The sequence below is a fragment of the Mustela lutreola genome, chromosome 5 (genome assembly GCF_030435805.1).
Source record: "Mustela lutreola isolate mMusLut2 chromosome 5, mMusLut2.pri, whole genome shotgun sequence".
NCBI classification, from domain to species: Eukaryota; Metazoa; Chordata; class Mammalia; order Carnivora; family Mustelidae; genus Mustela; species Mustela lutreola.
Genome location: NC_081294.1, coordinates 29,335,838 through 29,355,449, shown reverse-complemented (window position 1 = coordinate 29,355,449; position 19,612 = coordinate 29,335,838). Strand labels below are relative to the sequence as shown.

Below are 19,612 nucleotides of genomic sequence, written 5' to 3'. Positions count from 1 at the left end.
AGACAGAATGGCAGGCAGAGGCAGAGGCAGAGGGAGAAGCAGGCTCCCTGCCAAGCAGAGAGCCCGATGTGGGGCTCGATCCCAGGACCCTGGGATCATGACCTGAGCCGAAGGCAGAGGCTTAACCCACTGAGCCACCCAGGTGCCCCCCAAGGAAACCATCTTAAGGGCAGTTAGGGGCAAGAGATTCTTTATGTACTGAAGGAGGAACATTGGAATAGTGTCAGACCTGTCCACAGACACCTGGCAAGCCAGAAAGGGCTGGCAAACATATTCAGGGTACTAAATGAGAAGAACATGCAACCAAGAATTCTTTATCCAGCAAGGCAGTCACTCTGAATGAATGGAGAGATAAAGAGCTTCCAGGACTGGCAGACACTAAAAGAATATGTGACCACTAAGCAAGTACCACTAAGTCCTGCAAAAAAATATTAAGAGGGGTTCTATAAAAGGGGAAAGACCCCGAGAGTGATACTTGTATCTATAGAGACAATCTATAGAAACAAGGACTTGACAGGCAAGATGATGACAATAAAATCAAGTCTTTCAATAATCACTCTCAACGTGAATGGCCTAAATGCTCCCATAAAATGGCAAAGTTTTGCAGAATGGATAAAAAGACAGACCCATCCATATGTTGTCTACAAGAGACTCTTTTTGAACCTAAAGATACATCCAGACTGAAAATGAAAGGACAGAGAGCCATCTTTCATGCCAATGGACCTCAAAAGAAAGCTGGGGTAGCAATTCTCATAGCAGACAAATTAGATTTTAAGCTAAAGACTGTAGTTAGAAATACAGAAGGGCACCAAATCATTCTTAAAGGGTCTATCCAACAAGAAGATCTAACAATTGTAAATATCTATGCCGCCAAAATGGGAGCAGTCAACTATATAAGACAAATGTTAATCAAAATAAAGGAGACATATTGATAATAATATGTTAATAATGGGAAACCTCAGCACTCCACTCTCAGCAATAGATCATTTAAGCAGAAAATCAACAAAGGAACAAGAGCTTTGAATGACACTCTGGACCAGGTGGATCTCATAAATATATACAGAACATTACACCCTAAAACAACAGAATACTCATTCTTCTCAAGTGTGCATAGAATTTTCTCCAGAAGAGAGCACATACTGGATCACAAATCAGGTGTCAACTGATACCAAAAGACTGAGATTATTCCCTGCATATTCTCAGACCACGGTGCTTTGAAACTAGAACTCAATCACAAGAAAAAGTTTGGAAGAAATTCAAACATTTGGAAGCTGAAGACCATCCTGCTCAAGATGTTTGAGTCAACCAGGAAATCAGAGAAGAACTAAACAATTCATGGAAACCAATGAGAATGATAACGCATCGGTCCAAAACCTATGGGATTCGGCAAAGGATTTCCCCCTAAGGGGGAAATACATAGCCATCTAAGCCTCTCAAAAGAGTAGAAAAATCCTGAATACACACACTATCTTTACACCTTGAAAGACCTGGAAAATCAACAACAAATTAAGTCTAACCCATATAGGAGAAGGGAAATAATCAAGAATAGAGCAGAGATCAATGAATTAGAAACCAGAAATACAGTAGAACCAACACACCAACGAAACTAGAAGCTGGTTCTTTGAAAGTATTAATAAGGTCATTAAACCACTGGCCAGAATAGAAACAATTATCAGAAATTATTTTCAACAGCTATATGCCAATAAATTAAGCAACCTGGAAGAAATGGATGCATTCCTGGAAATCTATAAATTACCAAGACTGAAACAGAAAGCAATCAATAACCTGAATAGATCAATAACGAGTAATGAGATTGAACAGTGATCACAAAGCTCCCCAAAAACAAGAGTCCAGGACCTGATGGATTTCCTGGGGAATTCTCCCAAACATTCAAAAAAGAAAAAATACCTATTCTCCTGAAGCTGTTTCAAAAAATAGAAACAGAAGGAAAACTTCCAGACTTTCTTTGAGGCCAGCATTATCTTGATCCCAAAACTAGGCAAAGACCTCATCAAAAAGGAGAATTTCAGACCAATATCCCTGGTGAATATGGATGCCAAAATTCTCAACAAGATCCTAGCTAATAGGATTCAACACTACATAAAAAGGATTGTCCACCTTGACCAGGTGGGCTTATCCCTGGGATGCGAGGGTGGTTTAACATTTGCAAATCAATCATTGTGATAGAACACATTAATAAGAGGATAGAGAAGAACCATATGGTCCTCTCAATTGATGCAGAAAAAGCATTTAACAAAATACAACATCATTTCTGATTAAAACTCTTCAGAGTATAAGGATGGGGGAACATTCCTCAATTTCGTAAAATCCATTTATGAAAAACCCATAGCGAATATCATTCTCAGTGGGGAAAAGCTGAGAGCCTTTTCCTTAAGATCAGGAACACAACAAGGATGCCCACTCTCACCACTGTTGTTCAACATAGTACTAGAAGTCCTAGCAACAGCAATCAGACAAAAAATAAATAAAATAAAAGGTATTCGAATTGGCAAAGAAGACGTCAAACTTTCTCTCTTCGCAGATGACATGACACTTTATGTGGAAAACCCAAAAGACTCCACCCCCAAATTACTGGAACAGTAATTCAGTACTGTGGCAGGATACAAAATCAATGCACAGAAATCAGTTGCCTTCTTATCCATTAACAATGTAAGTGTAGAAAGAGAAATTAGAGAATCAGTTCCATTTACAATAGCATCCAGAACCATAAGATACTTCTGTTAACATCTTCCTGGTCAAAAGCAAGTCATATAGTCACACCCGGCCGCTAGGGGGGCTGGGATTTGGAGTCTTTATTCTGGTCAGCTAAGTCTCCAGATAAAAATCATTCACTTCGTGAGGTGCCTGGGTGGCTCAGTGGGTGAAAGCCTCTGCCTTCAGCTCAGGTCATGATCTAAGGGTCCTGGGATCGAGCCCCATATCAGGCTCTCTGCTCAGCAGGGAGCCTGCTTCCTCATCTGCTTGTGATTTCTCTCTGTCAAATAAATAAATAAAATCTTTAAAAAAAAATAATGATGTACTATATGGTGACTAACATAACGTAATTTGTTTAAAAAAAGGAATTTCCACACATCTGTATCCATTAGATAAAAGGACAGCTATGCATGTTGTGATCTTTTCAAAAATATACATGCCAGCCCTGCTGAATCTGGGGCAGTAGGCTGGGGGCAGAGGAGGAGCCAGTGGCTTGGCAGCGGGGAATGTGTAGATCACACACATACATTTTGATAAAGTTCCTAAAAGCTCTGTTACAGCTCCCCTCTCACCTAAGCCTTTTAATACTAGAGGATAGGGACCTTGCCTTTTGCTCGGTAACATGGCAGGCATTCAATACATGCTTATTTAATGGTTATCTTTGCTCTCTTGGTTTTAGATTCTGAGAGTAATAAGATCCCATTTATATAATAAAGACTTATCACCTGAACAGTTACTAATAATAGTATGCAAGCCTAGGAGACGATTTCAAAGGAAGAGTTCTCAAAGGAAGGTTGATCAAACTCTATAAGTATTTAGTCCACTAAGGTGACTACTTTGAAGGAACTAACACTGATTTAAATGAAAAATTTTCGGATATTGTTTTACAATGCTCTCATCCTATTATAATGCACACAGAAATACAAAGATTTTGACTTATCTATTTTAATTAAGAGAACAGCCTAGAAGAAACAGAGGAATAATTGTGGACAAGCACCAACTAGGGGCTTTGAAGGCCTCAGTTCAAATCCATGTTCTGCCGCTAAGAAAGTCACTGAATTTCTCTGGGTCCTGTTCTCTCATTTATAAAATGAAAGGTTTTGTCTAAAAGGTAGCTAATGTTCCTTCCCAATCTAAACCTAATACGATGTTGTTTTCCTTAAGATGCCTAAAAAGATTAAATCATTTAGATTACAAATAAGTAAAAATTTGCTTCTCTTCATCCATCCCCGCATTTAGCTCTTACTGGATTTAGTCACATTTCTTTCATTGTCACCCTAATATTTAAAAGGTACATTACCCTAATATTTAAAAGCTTATTTAAGGGGTGCCTGGGTGGCTCAGTGGGTTAAAGCCTCTGCCTTCGGCTCAGGTTATGATCCCAGTGTCCTGGGATCAAGCCCCACATTGGGCTCTCTGCTCAGCGGGGAGCCTGCTTCCTCCTCTCTCTCTGCCTGCCTCTCTGCCTACTTGTGATTTCTGTCTGTCAAATAACTAAATAAAATCTTTAAAAAAATAAATAAAATCTTATTTAACAATATTGTGAAATTATCAAACTATAAAATTTTTAAGTCATTTTGTTGTGTGTTTTTCTGTAGGTGGAACCTGAAGATCACATTGAATTGTCTTCTAGTCCTGAATCTGAAAGAACATTGGCTTCAAAAGCCAGTGGCATTTCTGAAGGTCTGTGTGTTATAGGCGGGGGGGGGGGGGGGGGGGGAGGGGGGCGTTGGTAGAGGAGACTGAAGCCTTGCTTTGAAAGAATAAGCATTGGCCTTTGAGAGCTACATAACTAGGAATAGTTTTCATTTGTGAGCTGAAGCCCACAGTCCCTTGTTAGATTAGGATTATTCTCGTGATAATGTGATTGGCTCTCACTCAAGCCATTCCCCCACCCCCACCCCACCCCAGAAACCAATGCCCAGCCTCCTAGAGTGGGGCACTGCCCACCACACGCTTGCTGAGGGCTGCACAGAGCTTGGTGCTGAGGTTGCAGTTTGCCCCTGGTCAACTGCAGAACTGGAATTTGAGGCTCTGGTTAGATGGCCAGGCAGTGGTGAAATAGAATATGTTTGTGTTTCTTATTGAAAGAATGAAATTAGGGTAGTTACTTAAAAAACTTTCTACTGTGCCGATAGTTGTTTATCTCTACATTCTCTTTAATTCAGTCTTGTCAGCAACTTAACAGTTTTCTATTTTTTATTTTTTTAAACAGACTTTGGTTTGATTCTGTCATTTAATTTTCTTTTTCATAAATTTCTACCCCTTAACTCCATTATTTCTTCGGTTTTTGAGGGCTTAAACTATTGACATTTTCCTATCTTCATTCTTTTTTTCTAATATATGTATTTGAAGCGAAACATGTTCCTGCAGGGACACAGACAAGAGTGTTGATATGCACTATGTTTTGGCGTTGTTTTGATCTAGTTTGTAATTTGTATTAAGATGTCTTCTTTTGCTCATGAAAGGGATTTTTAACTTATTAATATTATGCAGTTTTGACTATATTTTTAACCTACTCTCATTTTCATTGCATTTTGATTAGATGAGTGTATGATAATAGCAACTTTTAGATGTTCGTTAAAATTTCCTTTGTGGGGGTGCCTGGGTGGCTCAGCTGTGAAGTATCTGCCTTTGGCTCAGGACATGATCCCAGGGTCCTGGAATCGAGCCCCACATCGGGCTCTCTGCTCAGCAGGAAGCCTGCTTCTCCCTCTCCCACTCCCCCTGCTTGTGTTCTCTCTCTCGCTGCGTTTGTTTTTGCCAAAGAAATAAAATCTTAAAAAGAAAAATTTCCTTTGTGGCCTGGGATGTGTAGTTTTTGTAAATGTTTATTTGGAAAGAATATGAATTTTCTGTTGTTTTGTGTAGTCTATATGTGGGTATTGTGCATGCATGCGTGTGTGTGTATGTATGTTCTATCAACCTTTAGATTGTCTATGTATACATATATATATGTATAATCAAGCTTTTAAATTGTCCACATTTTCTGTTTCTGGTATTTTAGTTCGCTTGATCTGTTCATTGCTCAAAAGGGTGCATTAAAAATTGCCCACAGTGATTGTGGAATTTCTTCTTATGATTCTGTTGAATATTGCATTATATAGTAGAGGCTATGTAATAAAATGATTCTGTTCTTGATTGATACATTTTTTGTTGAATTTTTACCCTTTTCTCATTTAATGAACCTCATTATCTCCAATAATGTTTTTATACTCATTCAATTTTGTCTAATATTAATATTTCTCTGCTTGGTTTTCCCTGGTGTATCTTTTTTGATACATTTTATTTTTTAAAAATTTATCATGGAAAATTTCAGTAGAAGACAGAATGGTATAATTAACCTTCATGTACCCTATAACCTCCTTTAACAATTATCAACTCATGGCCAATCCTCTTTTATCTATACACCCACCTACTCTTCCCACCTTTTCCTGGATGGTTTTGAAGCAAATTACAAACAGTCTATTATCTACCTATAAATATTTTATAAATATGTTTAAAAAGATAAGGTTTTCTTTTTTTTAAAACACAGATATAATATTATTACTCCTTTAATTTATTTTTTTAAAGATTTTATTTATTTATTTGACAGAGAGAGAGAGATCACAAGTAGGCAGAGAGGCAGGCGGGGGTGGGGGAAGCAGGCTCCCTGCTGAGCAAAGAGCCCGATGCAGTGCTCGATCCCAGGACCCCGAGATCATGACCTGAGCTGAAAGCAGAGGCTTAACCCACTGAGCCACCCAGGCGCCCCTGTCCTGTTCTTTTATTATGGTTTCTCTGTCTTCTTTATCTGCTTAGTGATTTTAGTAATATTTTATGCCCTTTCAGATTGTTTTACTTCATGCGTGTATATTTTCAGTTATCAGATCTGCATACAGCTCTCTCTTATGGTGGTTTCTTTGTGCAATTTGGTTTTTTGTGTGTTTTCTTTTTTTTTCTTTTTTTTAAATCATGAACTTATCTTTAGGGGAGTTGTGCTCGGTTGTATATACTCACCTTTAATATGGTTTTATATTTGCCTCTTGAGATCTACTGAAGTAGAAAAATTTGGGGGGCAAATCTTTATATACATTTTTGGCTTGTAGTTGTTATTAGTACATAGATAGTATAAATTCAGATCCCATTCCTGATTGTGGCACAACAGAAGTTTTGATTTCTCAGCTGAGTTATTTTTCTCCCATCTGCTCTTCAGGAAACTTCTTTGCTGGTCTCCGATTTTCTTATCCTCGTTTTATGGACAGAGCTATCCTTCTTATCCTCATTTTATGGGCAGAGCTATCCTTCAGTGCTCTAGGCCATATGAAGTTAGATCAGTTCTCTCCACTGCAGATGACAGAAAACTCCTTTTTTGTATGGACTATCCCAGCATCATTGCCCATATATTGCCCAGCTTTGATTCCTTTTTCTTTTCTGGGACTGGGGGATTTCTTTATTTACAAGGCTTGGTTACATATTAATCTATTTTTTTTAATTTAACATTTCTTCTGTGTTTTTATAACAGGGCAGGAGACTGTCTAACTCATCTACCACGTTTTCTGAAATTGATAGTAAATTTAATAGTTTTACTATGAGGGAGATTAAATTTAAATATATTAAATTACATTCTATTATAGAATAGAAAGTTATCAAAATAATATATTGTAAACTTCTGATACATCTTTTGCCATGTGAAAGTGTTAACTTTTGTATCTTTTTTTTCCCATGTGCTTTTCTTCCTCAACCATTTTACTTTGGATTAGTACATTTCCTGACTCATACGAATAAGGATGCTCAATGTGCCAAAGAGGAGACTTCAGAAGCTGAATTTTCAGTGACAGAAACTCATTCTAGTCAGAAAACTTGTGTGTTTCCTTCTGCTGACTCAGCTCTCAGCCTTTTCAGTGACCAGAATACAACTTCTCCTGGTACTGTTCATTTTTTTCATTTACACTTTTGTTTTCCCGCATACTGTTACTGAAGAGTAATTTATTGGGAACACATTTGTGAAAGATTTGTGAAGCCATTTTGCAATATTTATAAATTTCAAGGGAGGGAAGTTAAAAATTGTGCCGTTCGCTTGAAGAACTATGTTGTCTTATCATCTTCCTAAGATCTATTGCAAGCCTGTATCGTTATCTCTAATAAGAAGTATGATTAGATATCTCCAAGTTATTTATTGATGTTAAATATAGAGAAACTGGATTTACTATTCTATCTGATTTTTATAAAACTTGGGAAATTCAGACTCAGCCAATATTGAGAACCTGGAGTTTTTTTTTTTTTTTTTTTTTTTTTTTTTTTTTTTATAAACATATATTTTTTATATACATATATTTTTATCCCCAGGTCTGTGAATCACCAGGTTTACACACTTCACAGCACTCACCAAATCACATACCCTCCCCAATGTCCATAATCCCACCCCCTTCTCCCCAACCCCCTCCCCCCGGCAACCCTCAGTTTGTTTTGTGAGATTAAGAGTCACTTATGGTTTGTCTCCCTCCCAATCCCATCTTGTTTCATTTATTCTTCTACCCACTTAAGCCTCCATGTTGCATCACCACTTCCTCATATCAGGGAGATCATATGATAGTTGTCTTTCTCTGCTTGACTTATTTCGCTAAGCATGATACGCTCTAGTTCCATCCATGTTGTTGCAAATGGCAAGATTTCATTTCTTTTGATGGCTGCATAGTATTCCATTGTGTATATATACCACATCTTCTTGATCCATTCATCTGTTGATGGACATCTAGGTTCTTTCCATAGTTTGGCTATTGTGGACATTGCTGCTATAAACATTCGGGTGCATGTGTCCCTTTGGATCACTACATTTGTATCTTTAGGGTAAATACCCAATAGTGCAATTGCTGGGTCATAGGGCAGTTCTATTTTCAACATTTTGAGGAACCTCCATGCTGTTTTCCAGAGTGGCTGCACCAGCTTGCATTCCCACCAACAGTGGAGGAGGGTTCCCCTTTCTCCGCATCCTCGCCAGCATCTGTCATTTCCTGACTTGTTGATTTTAGCCATTCTGACTGGTGTGAGGTGATATCTCATTGTGGTTTTGATTTGTATTTCCCTGATGCCGAGTGATATGGAGCACTTTTTCATGTGTCTGTTGGCCATCTGGATGTCTTCTTTGCAGAAATGTCTGTTCATGTCTTCTGCCCATTTCTTGATTGGATTATTTGAGAACCTGGAGTTTTAATTATGAAAACAAAATAACGGCTATAGATTCTGGAGACTGCCACGTTCCAGATAAGGCTGCTTTACATACATTGACCCTGATGTGAGCCTAGCCTGTGAAGGGGATGCCATTAATATCTCAGTTGTACGGTTGAGAATTTTGAGACTTAGACAAGTTTAGTGCCAGTTTTCATTCTATTTCATGTGGAGTTGGCAATTGAAAGTGCACTTTTTGCTTGAAAGTGCATGGGCTACTGACAGAGGCTTTGAAATATTTTTTCTCTCTCAGCTATTGATGGTCAAAAATGATGAATTTTCTAAGTGTTTATAGTATGTTTTATTGTCATTATTAAAGTAGCATAAGCAGTCAGAACCCTGTACAACCTCTTTAACCTCATCTGTCAGCTCTCCCCTGGAAGAGTCAAGCAAAAGCTACAGATGACTGAGAACCTACAGGAATCAAACACGTTCTCAGCTAGGTGCTTTAGGTACTGCACTCAATCTCCACAACTCTGTGAAGTGGAAATGATCAACCCCATAGGATGACGACCAAAATACAATTGGAATCTAGGAAGAACTTAGAGAAAAAAATTACAAGACTGAAAGCGAGCTTATTAACAGTTTTCCTTTTAATAATCACTATGCCATTTTTATTTATTTTTAATTTTTTTTTAAGATTTTATTTATTTCGGGCGCCTGGGTGGCTCAGTGAGTTTAGCCGCTGACTTCGGCTCAGGTTATGAACTCAGGGTCCTGGGATCAAGTTCGGCGTCGGGCTCTCTGCTCGGCAGGGAGCCTGCTTCCCTTCCTCTCTCTCTCTGCCTGCCTCTCTGCCTACTTGTGATCTCTCTCTGTCAAATAAATAAATAAATAATCTTTAAGATTTTATTTATTTATTTGTCAGAGAGAGTGAGCATAGGCAGACAGAGTGGCAGGCAGAGGCAGAGGGAGAAGCAGGCTCCCCGCTGAGCAAGGAGCCTGATGTGGAACTCAATCCCAGGATGCTGGGATCATGACCTGAGCCGAAGGCAGCCACTTAACCAACTGAGCCACCCAGGCGTCCCTATTATGCCATTTTTAAAAAAGCATTTTTTACTGCTTATGCTACTTTAATAATCTTAAAAAAATAGTTAAATTGAATTAATTGCTATTAAAACCTCACAAATGCCCCAACTCTGAAAACAAAGATATGTAAAATCCTTGATTTGAGGATTAATAAATTAAACAAAATAACATGTGCTTAGGAAAGCAAAATTGGTATTAAAAACCTGTGGATATATAAGTCTTTGGTCAGGGTGGATTCATCTAATGAGATCTTAACAAGGAAATGTTTTTGAGAAGAGATGTCAGAACACTTTCCCCCATAGTAACTCAATTCTCCTTGAGGAGTAAACGTATCAAAAATTGAGTAGATTAGGTGTTTTGCTTTAAAGACATGTAGTTAATATTGGACAAGGTTTAAAAATTATTCTTTTGGGTCCTGTTCTTCCAAGTAATGGCTTCTTTGAATAAAATTAGATTATTTTCCTAAATGTATTACTTTTAGATCATCAGAACATTTTTTGTTTTGTTGTTGTTTCAGTAAATTGCACTTCAGTATTTATGTTTGTTTATTTTTTAAAATTCTATTTTATTTATTTGACAGAGAGACAGAGAGGAAACACAAGTGGGAGTGGGAGCGGGAGAAGCAGGCCCCAGGACCCTGGGATCCCTGGAACCCTTGAGCATCCCAGACAGATGCTTAAGGACTGAGCCACCCAGGCGCCCCACACTTTAGTATTTCAAACTGTGTACTAAGCGAAGAAGAACTGTACTTCCTAAACTATTCAAAGTATTCTGGATAGAAAAGTAATCATCTGAAAATGCAGAGTATACACTACCAAATAGCACAATTAAGGGGAGGATAAATAAATTACACATATATATCTTTAAACCTATTTGGAGGTTTAAAATATTTTAATTTCTGGTTATATAATTTCTAAAGAGGTTAATAGATGACAGTATAAAAAAATTATTGGCCCCAAATTTTTATTAATAATGTTTCTCTTCTTTTAAGGTGTGAATAACAGTGATGAGTTATTTGAGAGGTAAATATCTTCAGAATAATTCACAGGTTTACTTAAGATTGGGTATAAACTGTGTGTTTTAGAAACTCTGTTGTTCATGTGTATGTGAGCTTCTACACATATTTTTTCATGGACTGAAAGGAATATAATTCTCATTGGGAATGGGATGTTTTAAGAAGCTGAGGATTGCTTTATTATATCCTTTATGGTTTTGTTTCAGCATAGGTAATTAGAATGCAGTAGACTGCGTTTGCTGCATCCTTTACTGCGTGTGTATTCAGTAGGCAGGACAGGTAGAGGTTATCTCCTGAGCCGTAGGTTCACTTTTTTTTTTTTCTTCCTGTAAGAATTTTATTTTTTTTTCATATTTTTTGTTTATTATTATTTTATTTGTTTATTTGTTTGTTTATTTATAAACATATATTTTTATCCCCAGGGGTACAGGTCTGTGAATCACCAGGTTTACACACTTCACAGCACTCACCAAAGCACACACCCTCCCCAATGTCCATAATCCCACCCCCTCTCCCAACCCCCCTCCCCCCAGCAACCCTCAGGTTCACTTTTTTAAGAGCACAAAAGAAGTCGTCAATGACTGATGATTAGACTTTTGCTGAGGATTCCTAGAAAATAGAAGGAACATTAGGTCTGTGTTTATTATTTTTGTGTTCATTTATGCTCTTAGAGGACATAGCTTTACATGTTCATTTTTTCAACTTTACTTGTTCATTTTTGATTAATGTAATTACATTGTAGATACTAACTAATATTTCTCAAATTGGATTTGAAAATGAAGCGTTTCAGTAGATCCACTCCAGCTGACTGGATTAACTGATATTGGAGACATCATTGAGGACCTTATAACAAAAGACGGAGTTTCCAGGGAGGAGCTTGGTTTAACAGAACAACAAGCTAAGAGTATCTGCAGGTAATCCTTGAATAGATCATTTTTAACTCATTTAAAATGCTTATAGTTCAGGAATATTAAAAATTGACCATATTTTAATGTGATTTTTATGAAACAAACACAAAACTTAGTTATTTTCTTCATAAATACTTTTTGTGATGTTTATGTGTCATTACTCCCTTTCTCCAACATTAGTCAGATTTGTGTATTTAATACAGCAGCACATCTATATCTTGGGAGTTTTCCCAAAGTCTCATCACTTATTTTTATTTTTGTTGTCATTATTTTATATATATATATTTTTTTTTTTTCATGTGTCTGTTGTCTATTTGGATGTCTTCTTTGGAGAAATGTCTGTTCATGTCTTCTGTCAACCTTTAAATTGGATTATTTGGGGGTTTTTTTGGTGTCGAGTTGTATAAATTCTTTATATATTTTGGATATGAACCGTTTATCAGACATGTCATTTGCAAATATGTTCTCCCATTCAGTAGGTCGTCTTTTAGTTTTGTTGATTGTTCCTTTTGCTGTGCAGAAGCTTTGTATTTTGATGTAGTCCCAGTCATTTATTTTTGTTTGTTACCCTTGCCTCAGAAGACATGTAGAAAAATGTTGCTACAATCCATGTCAGAGAAATTACTGCCTGTGTTCTCTTCCAGAATTTTTATGGTTTCAGGTCTCACATTTGGGTCCTTAATCCATTTTGAATTTATTTTTCTGTTTGGTGTAAGAAGGTGGTCCAGTTTCATTCTTTTGCATGTTGCTGTCCAGTTTTCCCAACACCCATTTGTTGAAGCGACCATATTTTCCTATAGCAAATTCTTTCCTGTTTGCCAATTAATTAATTAATTAATTGACCATATAATAGTGTGTTTATTTCTGGGCTCTCTGTTCTGTTCCACTGAGCTGTGTGGCTCTTTTTGTGCCAGTACCATACTGTTTTGATTACTACAGCATTGTGGTATATCTTGAAATCTGGTATTGTGATACTTTTACACTTTTGTACTTTTTCAAGATTGCTTTGGCTTGGAGTCTTTTGTGGTTCCATACACATTGGGGGGTCATTTGTGAAAAATGCTACTGGTGTTTTCATAGGGACTCCATTAAATCTGTAGATTGCTGTGGGTAGTATGGACATTTTAACAGTATTTGTTTCCCAGTCCATGAACATGGAATATCTTTCCATTTGTTTGCATAATCTTTAATTTCTTTTATCAGGTTTTATAGTTTTCAGAATACAAGGTCTTTCACTTCCTTGGTGAGATTTATTCCTAGGTATTTTATTATTTCTGGTGTAATTATAAGTAGGATTGTTTTCTTAATTTCTTTTTCTGCTACTTCATTACTAGTATATAGAAATGTAATGAATTTCTATATATTGATTGCATCTTACTGAATTCAATGATCAGTTCTAGTTTTTTGGTGGAGTCTGTAGGACTTCCTATATATCGTATCATGTCTTCTGCAAATACTGAAAGTTTTATTTCTTCCTTGCCAATTTGGATACTTTTTTCCCTTTTTCTTGTGTAATTGTGTGGCTAGGACTTCCAGTACTATGTTGAATGCAAGTGGTGAGAATGGACATCTTCGTCTTGTTCTGATCTTAGGGAAAAAGCTCTCAAATTTCTTACCATTGAGTATGACATTAGCTGTGAGTTTTTCATATATGGCCTTAATTATGTTGAGGTATGTTTCCTCTAATCCTATTTCATTGAAGGTTTTTGTCATGCATGGATGTTATACTTTGTCACATGTTTTTTCTGCATCCATTGAAATGATCTTTTTTTTTTTAATCCTTTCTCTTGTTGATGTGATGTATCACATTTATTGATTTGCAGATATTGAGCCACCCTTACGTCCTTGGAATTAATCCCACTTTATTGTGGTAAATGATTTTTTTAATGTATTATTACTTTGGTTTGCTAATTAATATTTTGTTGAGGATTTTTGCACCTGTTCATCAGAGATATTGCCCTGTAATTCTCTCTCTTTTTTTTTTTTTTTTTTTAAAGATTTTATTTATTTATTTGAGAGAGAGACAGTGAGAGAGAACATGAGCGAGGAGAAGGTCAGAGGGAGAAGCAGACTCCCCATGGAGCTGGGAGCCCGATGTGGGACTCGATCCCGGGACTCCAGGATCATGACCTGAGCCGAAGGCAGTCGTCCAACCAACTGAGCCACCCAGGCGCCCCTGTAATTCTCTCTTTATAAAGATTTGTTTAGGGGCACTTAGGTGGCTCAGTGGGTTAAAGCCTCTGCCTTTGGCTCAGTCATGATCCCAAGGTCCTGCGATCGAGCCCTGCATAGGGCTCCCTGCTCGGCTGGGAGCCTGCTTCCCTCTCTCTCTCTCTCTGCGCCTGCCTCTCTGCCTATCTCTGTCTGTGAAATTTAAAAAAAAAAAATCTTTAAAAATTTGTTTATTTATTATTTTAGAGAGAAAGCATGACAGGGAGGGGCAGAGGGATAGGAAGAGAGAGAATCTTAGGCAGACTCCCGCTGAGCATGGAGCCCAATGCAGGACTCATTCTCACAACCCCCAAGATCATGACCTGAGCTGAAATCAAAAGTCAGATACTTAATCAACTGAGCCCACCCAGGTGCCATAGTAGTTCTCTTTTTTTGTAGTATGTTTATCTGGTTTGGGTATCAAGGTAATGATGGCCCTATAGAATTAATTTGGAAGCTTTCCTTCCTCTTTTATATTTTGGAATAGTTTGAGAAGAATACATACTAACTCTTCTGTACATGTTTGGTAGAATTTATCTGTGAAGTTGTCTGGTCATGGACTTTTGTTTGTTGGAAGTTTTTTTTGTTTTTGTTTTTGTTTTTTTAAGTATGGGGGACTTGAAAAAGTCCCTAGGAGAATTCTTTTTTTTTTTTTTTTTAAGATTTTATTTATTTATTTGAGAGAGAGAGAGTATGAGAGTAGAGAGGTCAGCAGGAGAAGCAGACTCCCCGCCGAGCAGGGAGCCCAATGTGGGACTCGATCCCAGGACTCCAGGATCATGACCTGAGCCGAAGGCAGTTGCTCAATCAACTGAGCCACCCAGGTGTCCCTTGTTGGAAGTTTTTTGATTATAGATTCAATTTCATTGCTGGTAGTCAGTCTGCTCAAATTTTCCAATTCTTCCTGTTTCAGTTTTGGGAGGTTTTATGTTTCTAGGAATTCTTCCCTTTCTTTTGTTGGTTGTCCAGTTTGTTGGCATATAATATTCTCTTACTGTGGTGATGGTTATGTTTCTCCTCTTTCATTTCTCCTTTTGTTTATTTGAGTTATCTCTTTCTCTGTCTCTCTCTCTCTCTTTTTGTTGTTGTTGTTGTTGTTGTTGAATCTGACTGAAGTTTTATCAATTTTGTTGACCTTTTTGAAGAACCAGCTTCTGGGAGCACCTGAGTGGCTCAGTTGGTTAAGTGTCTGCCTTCGGCTCAGGTTATGGTCCCGAAGTGCTAGGGTTGAGCCCCACATCAGGCCCCCTGCAGCAGGGAATCTGCTTCTCCCTCTGCCCCTCACCCTGCTCTCGTGCTCTCTCTCACTCTTTCTCTCAAGTAAATAAATAAAATCGTAAAAACAAAAAAACAACTTCTGGTTTCATTGATCTAGTCTTTTGATTTTTAGTTTCTGTTTCTTTATTATTGCTCTAATCTTTGTAATTTCCTTCCTTCTACTGGTTTTGGGTTTTGTTTGTTCTTCTTTTTTTAGTTCCTTTAGGAGTTTATTTGAAATTTTTCTTCCTTTTTGAGGTAGGCTTATATTGCTATAAAATTCTATCTTGGAACAGCTTTTGCTACATCCCAAAGATTTGCAACCATTGTGTTTTCACTTTCATATGTATCCCATGTATGTTTTGATTTCTTTGTTGACCTATTCATGTTCAGAAGCATTTTATTTAACTGCCATGTATTTATGCTCTTTCCAGATTTTTTCTTCTGGTTGATTTCTAGTTTCATATTGTTGTGGTCAGAAAAGATGCATGGTATGAATTTGATCTTTTTTAATTTGTTAAGACCTGTTTAGTAGCCTAATATGTGATCTATTCTGGAGAATTTTCCATGTGTACTTGAAAAGAATGTGCATTTTGCTGTTTTAGGATGGAATGTTCTGGATATATTTGTTAGATCCATCTGGTCCAAAGTGTCATTCAGAGCCACTGTTTTCTTGATTTTCTGTTTGGATGATCTATCCACTGATGTAAGTGGGATGTAAAGTCCCCTGCTATTACTGTATTACTATTGATTACTTCCTTTGTGTTTGTTATTCACTCCTTTATGTATTTAGGTGCTCCCATGTTGGGTGCATAAACATTTACAATTGTGTATCTTCTTGTTGGATTCTTCCCTTTATGATTATATGGTGTCCTTCTTTGTCTCTTGTTATAAATTTTGTTTTAAAGTTTATTTTGGGGGCATCTGGGTGGTCCAGATGGTAAGCATCTGCCTTCATCTCAGGTCATAATCTCTGGATCCTGGGATTGAGCTCCATATGTCATGCTCCCAGCTTGATGGGGAGTCTGCTTTTCCCTCTCCCTCTCCCCTGCTTATTCTCTCTCTATATATATCTCTGTCTGTCTCAAGTGAATAATTAAAATCTTAGATAAAAGGAAAAAATAAGTCTATTTTGTCTTTTGTAAGTATTTTATAAGCTTTTATATGTATTTTATAAGCTATCCCAGCTTTCTTTTTGCTTCCAATTTTTATGATAAATTCTTTTCCATCCCTTGACTTTCAGTCTGCATGTTTCTTAGGTCTGGAATGAGTCTCTTGTAGGCAGCATATAGATGGGTCTTGCTTTTTTATCCATTCTGTTACCTTGTATCTTTGATTGGTGTGTTTTGTCAATTTATATTCAAAGTAATTATTGATAGATATGTACTTATTGCTATTTTGTTACTTGTTTTATGGTTGTGTTTGTGCTGCTTCTCTATTTCTTTCTTTTGCTCTCTTCTCTCATGGTTTGCTGACTTTGGTGATATATTTGGATTTCTTTCTTTTTAGTTTTGTATATCTGTTATTGCTTTATCATTTGTGGTTACCATTCGGTTTGTATGTAACATCTTTTTTTTTTTTAATATTTTGTTTATTTATTTGACAGAGATCACAAGTAGGCAGAGAAGCAAGCAGAGAGAGGGGGAAAGTAGGCTCCCTGCTGAGCAGGAAGCCCGATGTGGGGCTTGATCTCAGGACCCTGAGAACATGACCTGAGCTGAAGGCAGAGGCTTAATCCTCTGAGCCACCCAGGCGCCCCTGTATGTAACATCTTATGCATATAGCAGTCTATATGAAGTTGGCAGGTGCTTCAGTTTGAACCCATTCTTTACTCTTCTTCCCACCTCCTATGTATTAGGTGTATGGTGTTATACTTTACATCCTTTTATTTTTATTTTGTGAGTTCCTTGACTGATTTTTATACATATACTTATTTTTATTATTTTTGGACTTCCTACTTTTCTTACTCCTACTTAAAATTTTTCCGTTCCACTTGAAGAGTCTCCTTTAACATTTTTCTTTCTTTCTTTCTTTCTTTTTTTTTTTTTTAAGATTTCATTTATTTATTTGAGAGAAAGAGAGAGACAGAGCAAGAGAGCATAAGAGGGGAAGTCAGTGAGAGAAGCAGACTCCCCATGGAGCTGGGAGCCTGATGTAGGACTCAATCTCAGGACTCCGGGATCACGACCTGAGCCAAAGGCAGGGGCTTAACCCACTGAGCCACCCAGGCACCTGACATTTCTTATAAGGCTGGTTTAGTGGTCATGAATTCTTTTAAATTTTGTTTGTTTGGGTAACTCTTTATCTCTCCTATTCTGAATGATAGCCTTGCTGAATGGAGTATTCTTGGCTGCAGGGTTTTTTTTTTCCTTTCAGCCCTTTGAATACATCATTGCACTTTTTTCTGACCTGCCCTGTTTCTGCTGAAAAATCATATGATTGCCTTATGAGGTTTTCCTTGTATGTAACTATTTTCTTTCTCTTGCTGCTTTAAAAATTCTCTTTATCACTACTTTTTGCTATCTTAATTACTATGTGTCTTGGTGTGGACCTCCTTGAGATGATTTTGTTGGGGGATTTCTGTGCCTACTGGATATGAATTTGTTTCCCTCTCCAGCATTGGGAAGTTTTTAGATACTATTTTGTCGAAGTAAATTTTCTGCTCCCTTTTCTCTGTCTTCTCCTTCTGGGATCCTTATAATGCATATGTTACTACACTTGATGGTGTTGCTGAGGCCCGAAGACTGTTTTTATTTTGTATTACTTTTTTTTCTCTTACTGTTCAACTTGACTGCTTTCCATTATTCTGTCCTCCAAGTTGTTGATCCATTTTTCTATGTCCTCTAGTCTACTATTCTTTCCATCTGCTGTGTTTTTAATTTCATTTATTGGGTTATTCATCTCTGATTGGTTCTATGTTTTCCATCTCTTTGTTAAGGGTCTTGCTGATGTCCTTCACTCTTTTTTCAGAGAGCATCTTTTTGACCACTATTTTAAGTTCTCTTTCAGTCATATTACTATGTCCATTTCACATAAGTTTCTTCCTGTGACTCTGTTCTGTTCTTTCATTTGAGACATATTCCTCTGTGTCCTCATTTTGTCTAACTCTCTGTAACTGTTTTTCCGTGTTAGGGAAGTCAGCTCTATCTCCCGCCTTGCAAGTAGTGGCTTTCTGAAGACAACGTGTTGTCATGCTCTGCAGTGCAGTGGCCCTGATCACCAGCACCTGGTGCTTCAGGGGCATCTCCTCTGTGTGTTGCACGTGCCCTGATGTTGTGGCTGAGCCACTTTTTCCTTCAGTCCAGTTATCTATAATGTCTTTCTTTACCTGTTGTGGACAGGGTGTGGTCCCTGGGTTGTTAGTGGGCCAGTCTGGGGTCCCCTTGGGCTTGAGTTGAGTCAGACCAAGTGTTTGCGAGAGATGCAGGAGCACCAAAGTACAGGGCACTTTCCTTTTGTTGTCCCCAGAGAAGATTTTGTTGGTGGGCAGGTCCTATAATCAGATCCCCTGTCTGCCTCTACCCCACCACTGGGGCTGCAGTCTGATCACTGTGTGTGGTTCTCTCTCCCTGGAGCAGGAGTCACTTTGGAGTGCTGCTGGCTCCTGTTGGAGCCGCTTGCACACACCAAGCTTGTTGCACGGCTTCAATGGTCTCTGGCCAAGAGCGTATTGGAGGAGCCAAGTCCACAGGAGAGCACTGGGCTGGGATGTGTGTGGTTATCATGATGTGAATAGGTTTGCTATTGGAGGCAAGTTGGAATCCTGACTGGAGGCGATGGGTCTGCAGGAAAACATGGGAGCAGGTGTACTGTTGGCAAGTTAGTTAGAAGGTGTCAGTGTTGTGCTGTTCCTCCCAGTGTCCTTGTGTCTAGACTGGGGGGCAGGGGACAGAAATAGTGGCTGCCAGGTCTTTTGTTCTTGGAGAAGTCTCCCAAAGATCCTTGCCCCTCCAATACAGGCTTTGAGGTTAGTAAACAGACCTCCCTCCCCTATGTCCCAGGCGATTTTCAAACTGCTGCTTCTCTGCTGTATCCCAGAGGGCTGTCTCTTGTGCTCACTAAGAACAGGGACTCAGTTTCCTCTCTCTCTCCAGGCTTTCCCAGACCTGAGCCTGCTTATTTTTAAAGTTCCAGGTTTTAAGTCCTTCTGATTATAGAACTTGCAGAATTCAGCCCCTGTGGTTTTCAAAGCCAAATGTTATGAGGATTTATCTTTCCTGTATGGGCTCCTCAGAGTGAGGGTCTGTTTCTCTCTACTCCATGCCCGCAG

At 38.1% G+C, this 19,612-nt stretch overlaps 1 protein-coding gene across 8 annotated transcripts in view; it reads left to right on the top strand.

Annotated features, from left to right (window-relative positions):
- Positions 1–19,612, top strand: part of CPLANE1 (ciliogenesis and planar polarity effector complex subunit 1) — a 141,916-nt gene that overhangs the window by 109,027 nt on the left and 13,277 nt on the right. For all 8 annotated transcript variants that reach the window (XR_009353748.1, XM_059173822.1, XM_059173819.1 and 5 more), the window contains 4 exons: positions 4,314–4,398; positions 7,458–7,622; positions 10,943–10,973; positions 11,749–11,880. Coding sequence is in view for 7 of the 8 variants with exons in the window: in XM_059173822.1 (XP_059029805.1) it covers positions 4,314–4,398; positions 7,458–7,622; positions 10,943–10,973; positions 11,749–11,880 (413 nt within the window). In the remaining variant the exon portion in view is untranslated. The remainder of the gene's footprint in view (positions 1–4,313; positions 4,399–7,457; positions 7,623–10,942; positions 10,974–11,748; positions 11,881–19,612) is intronic.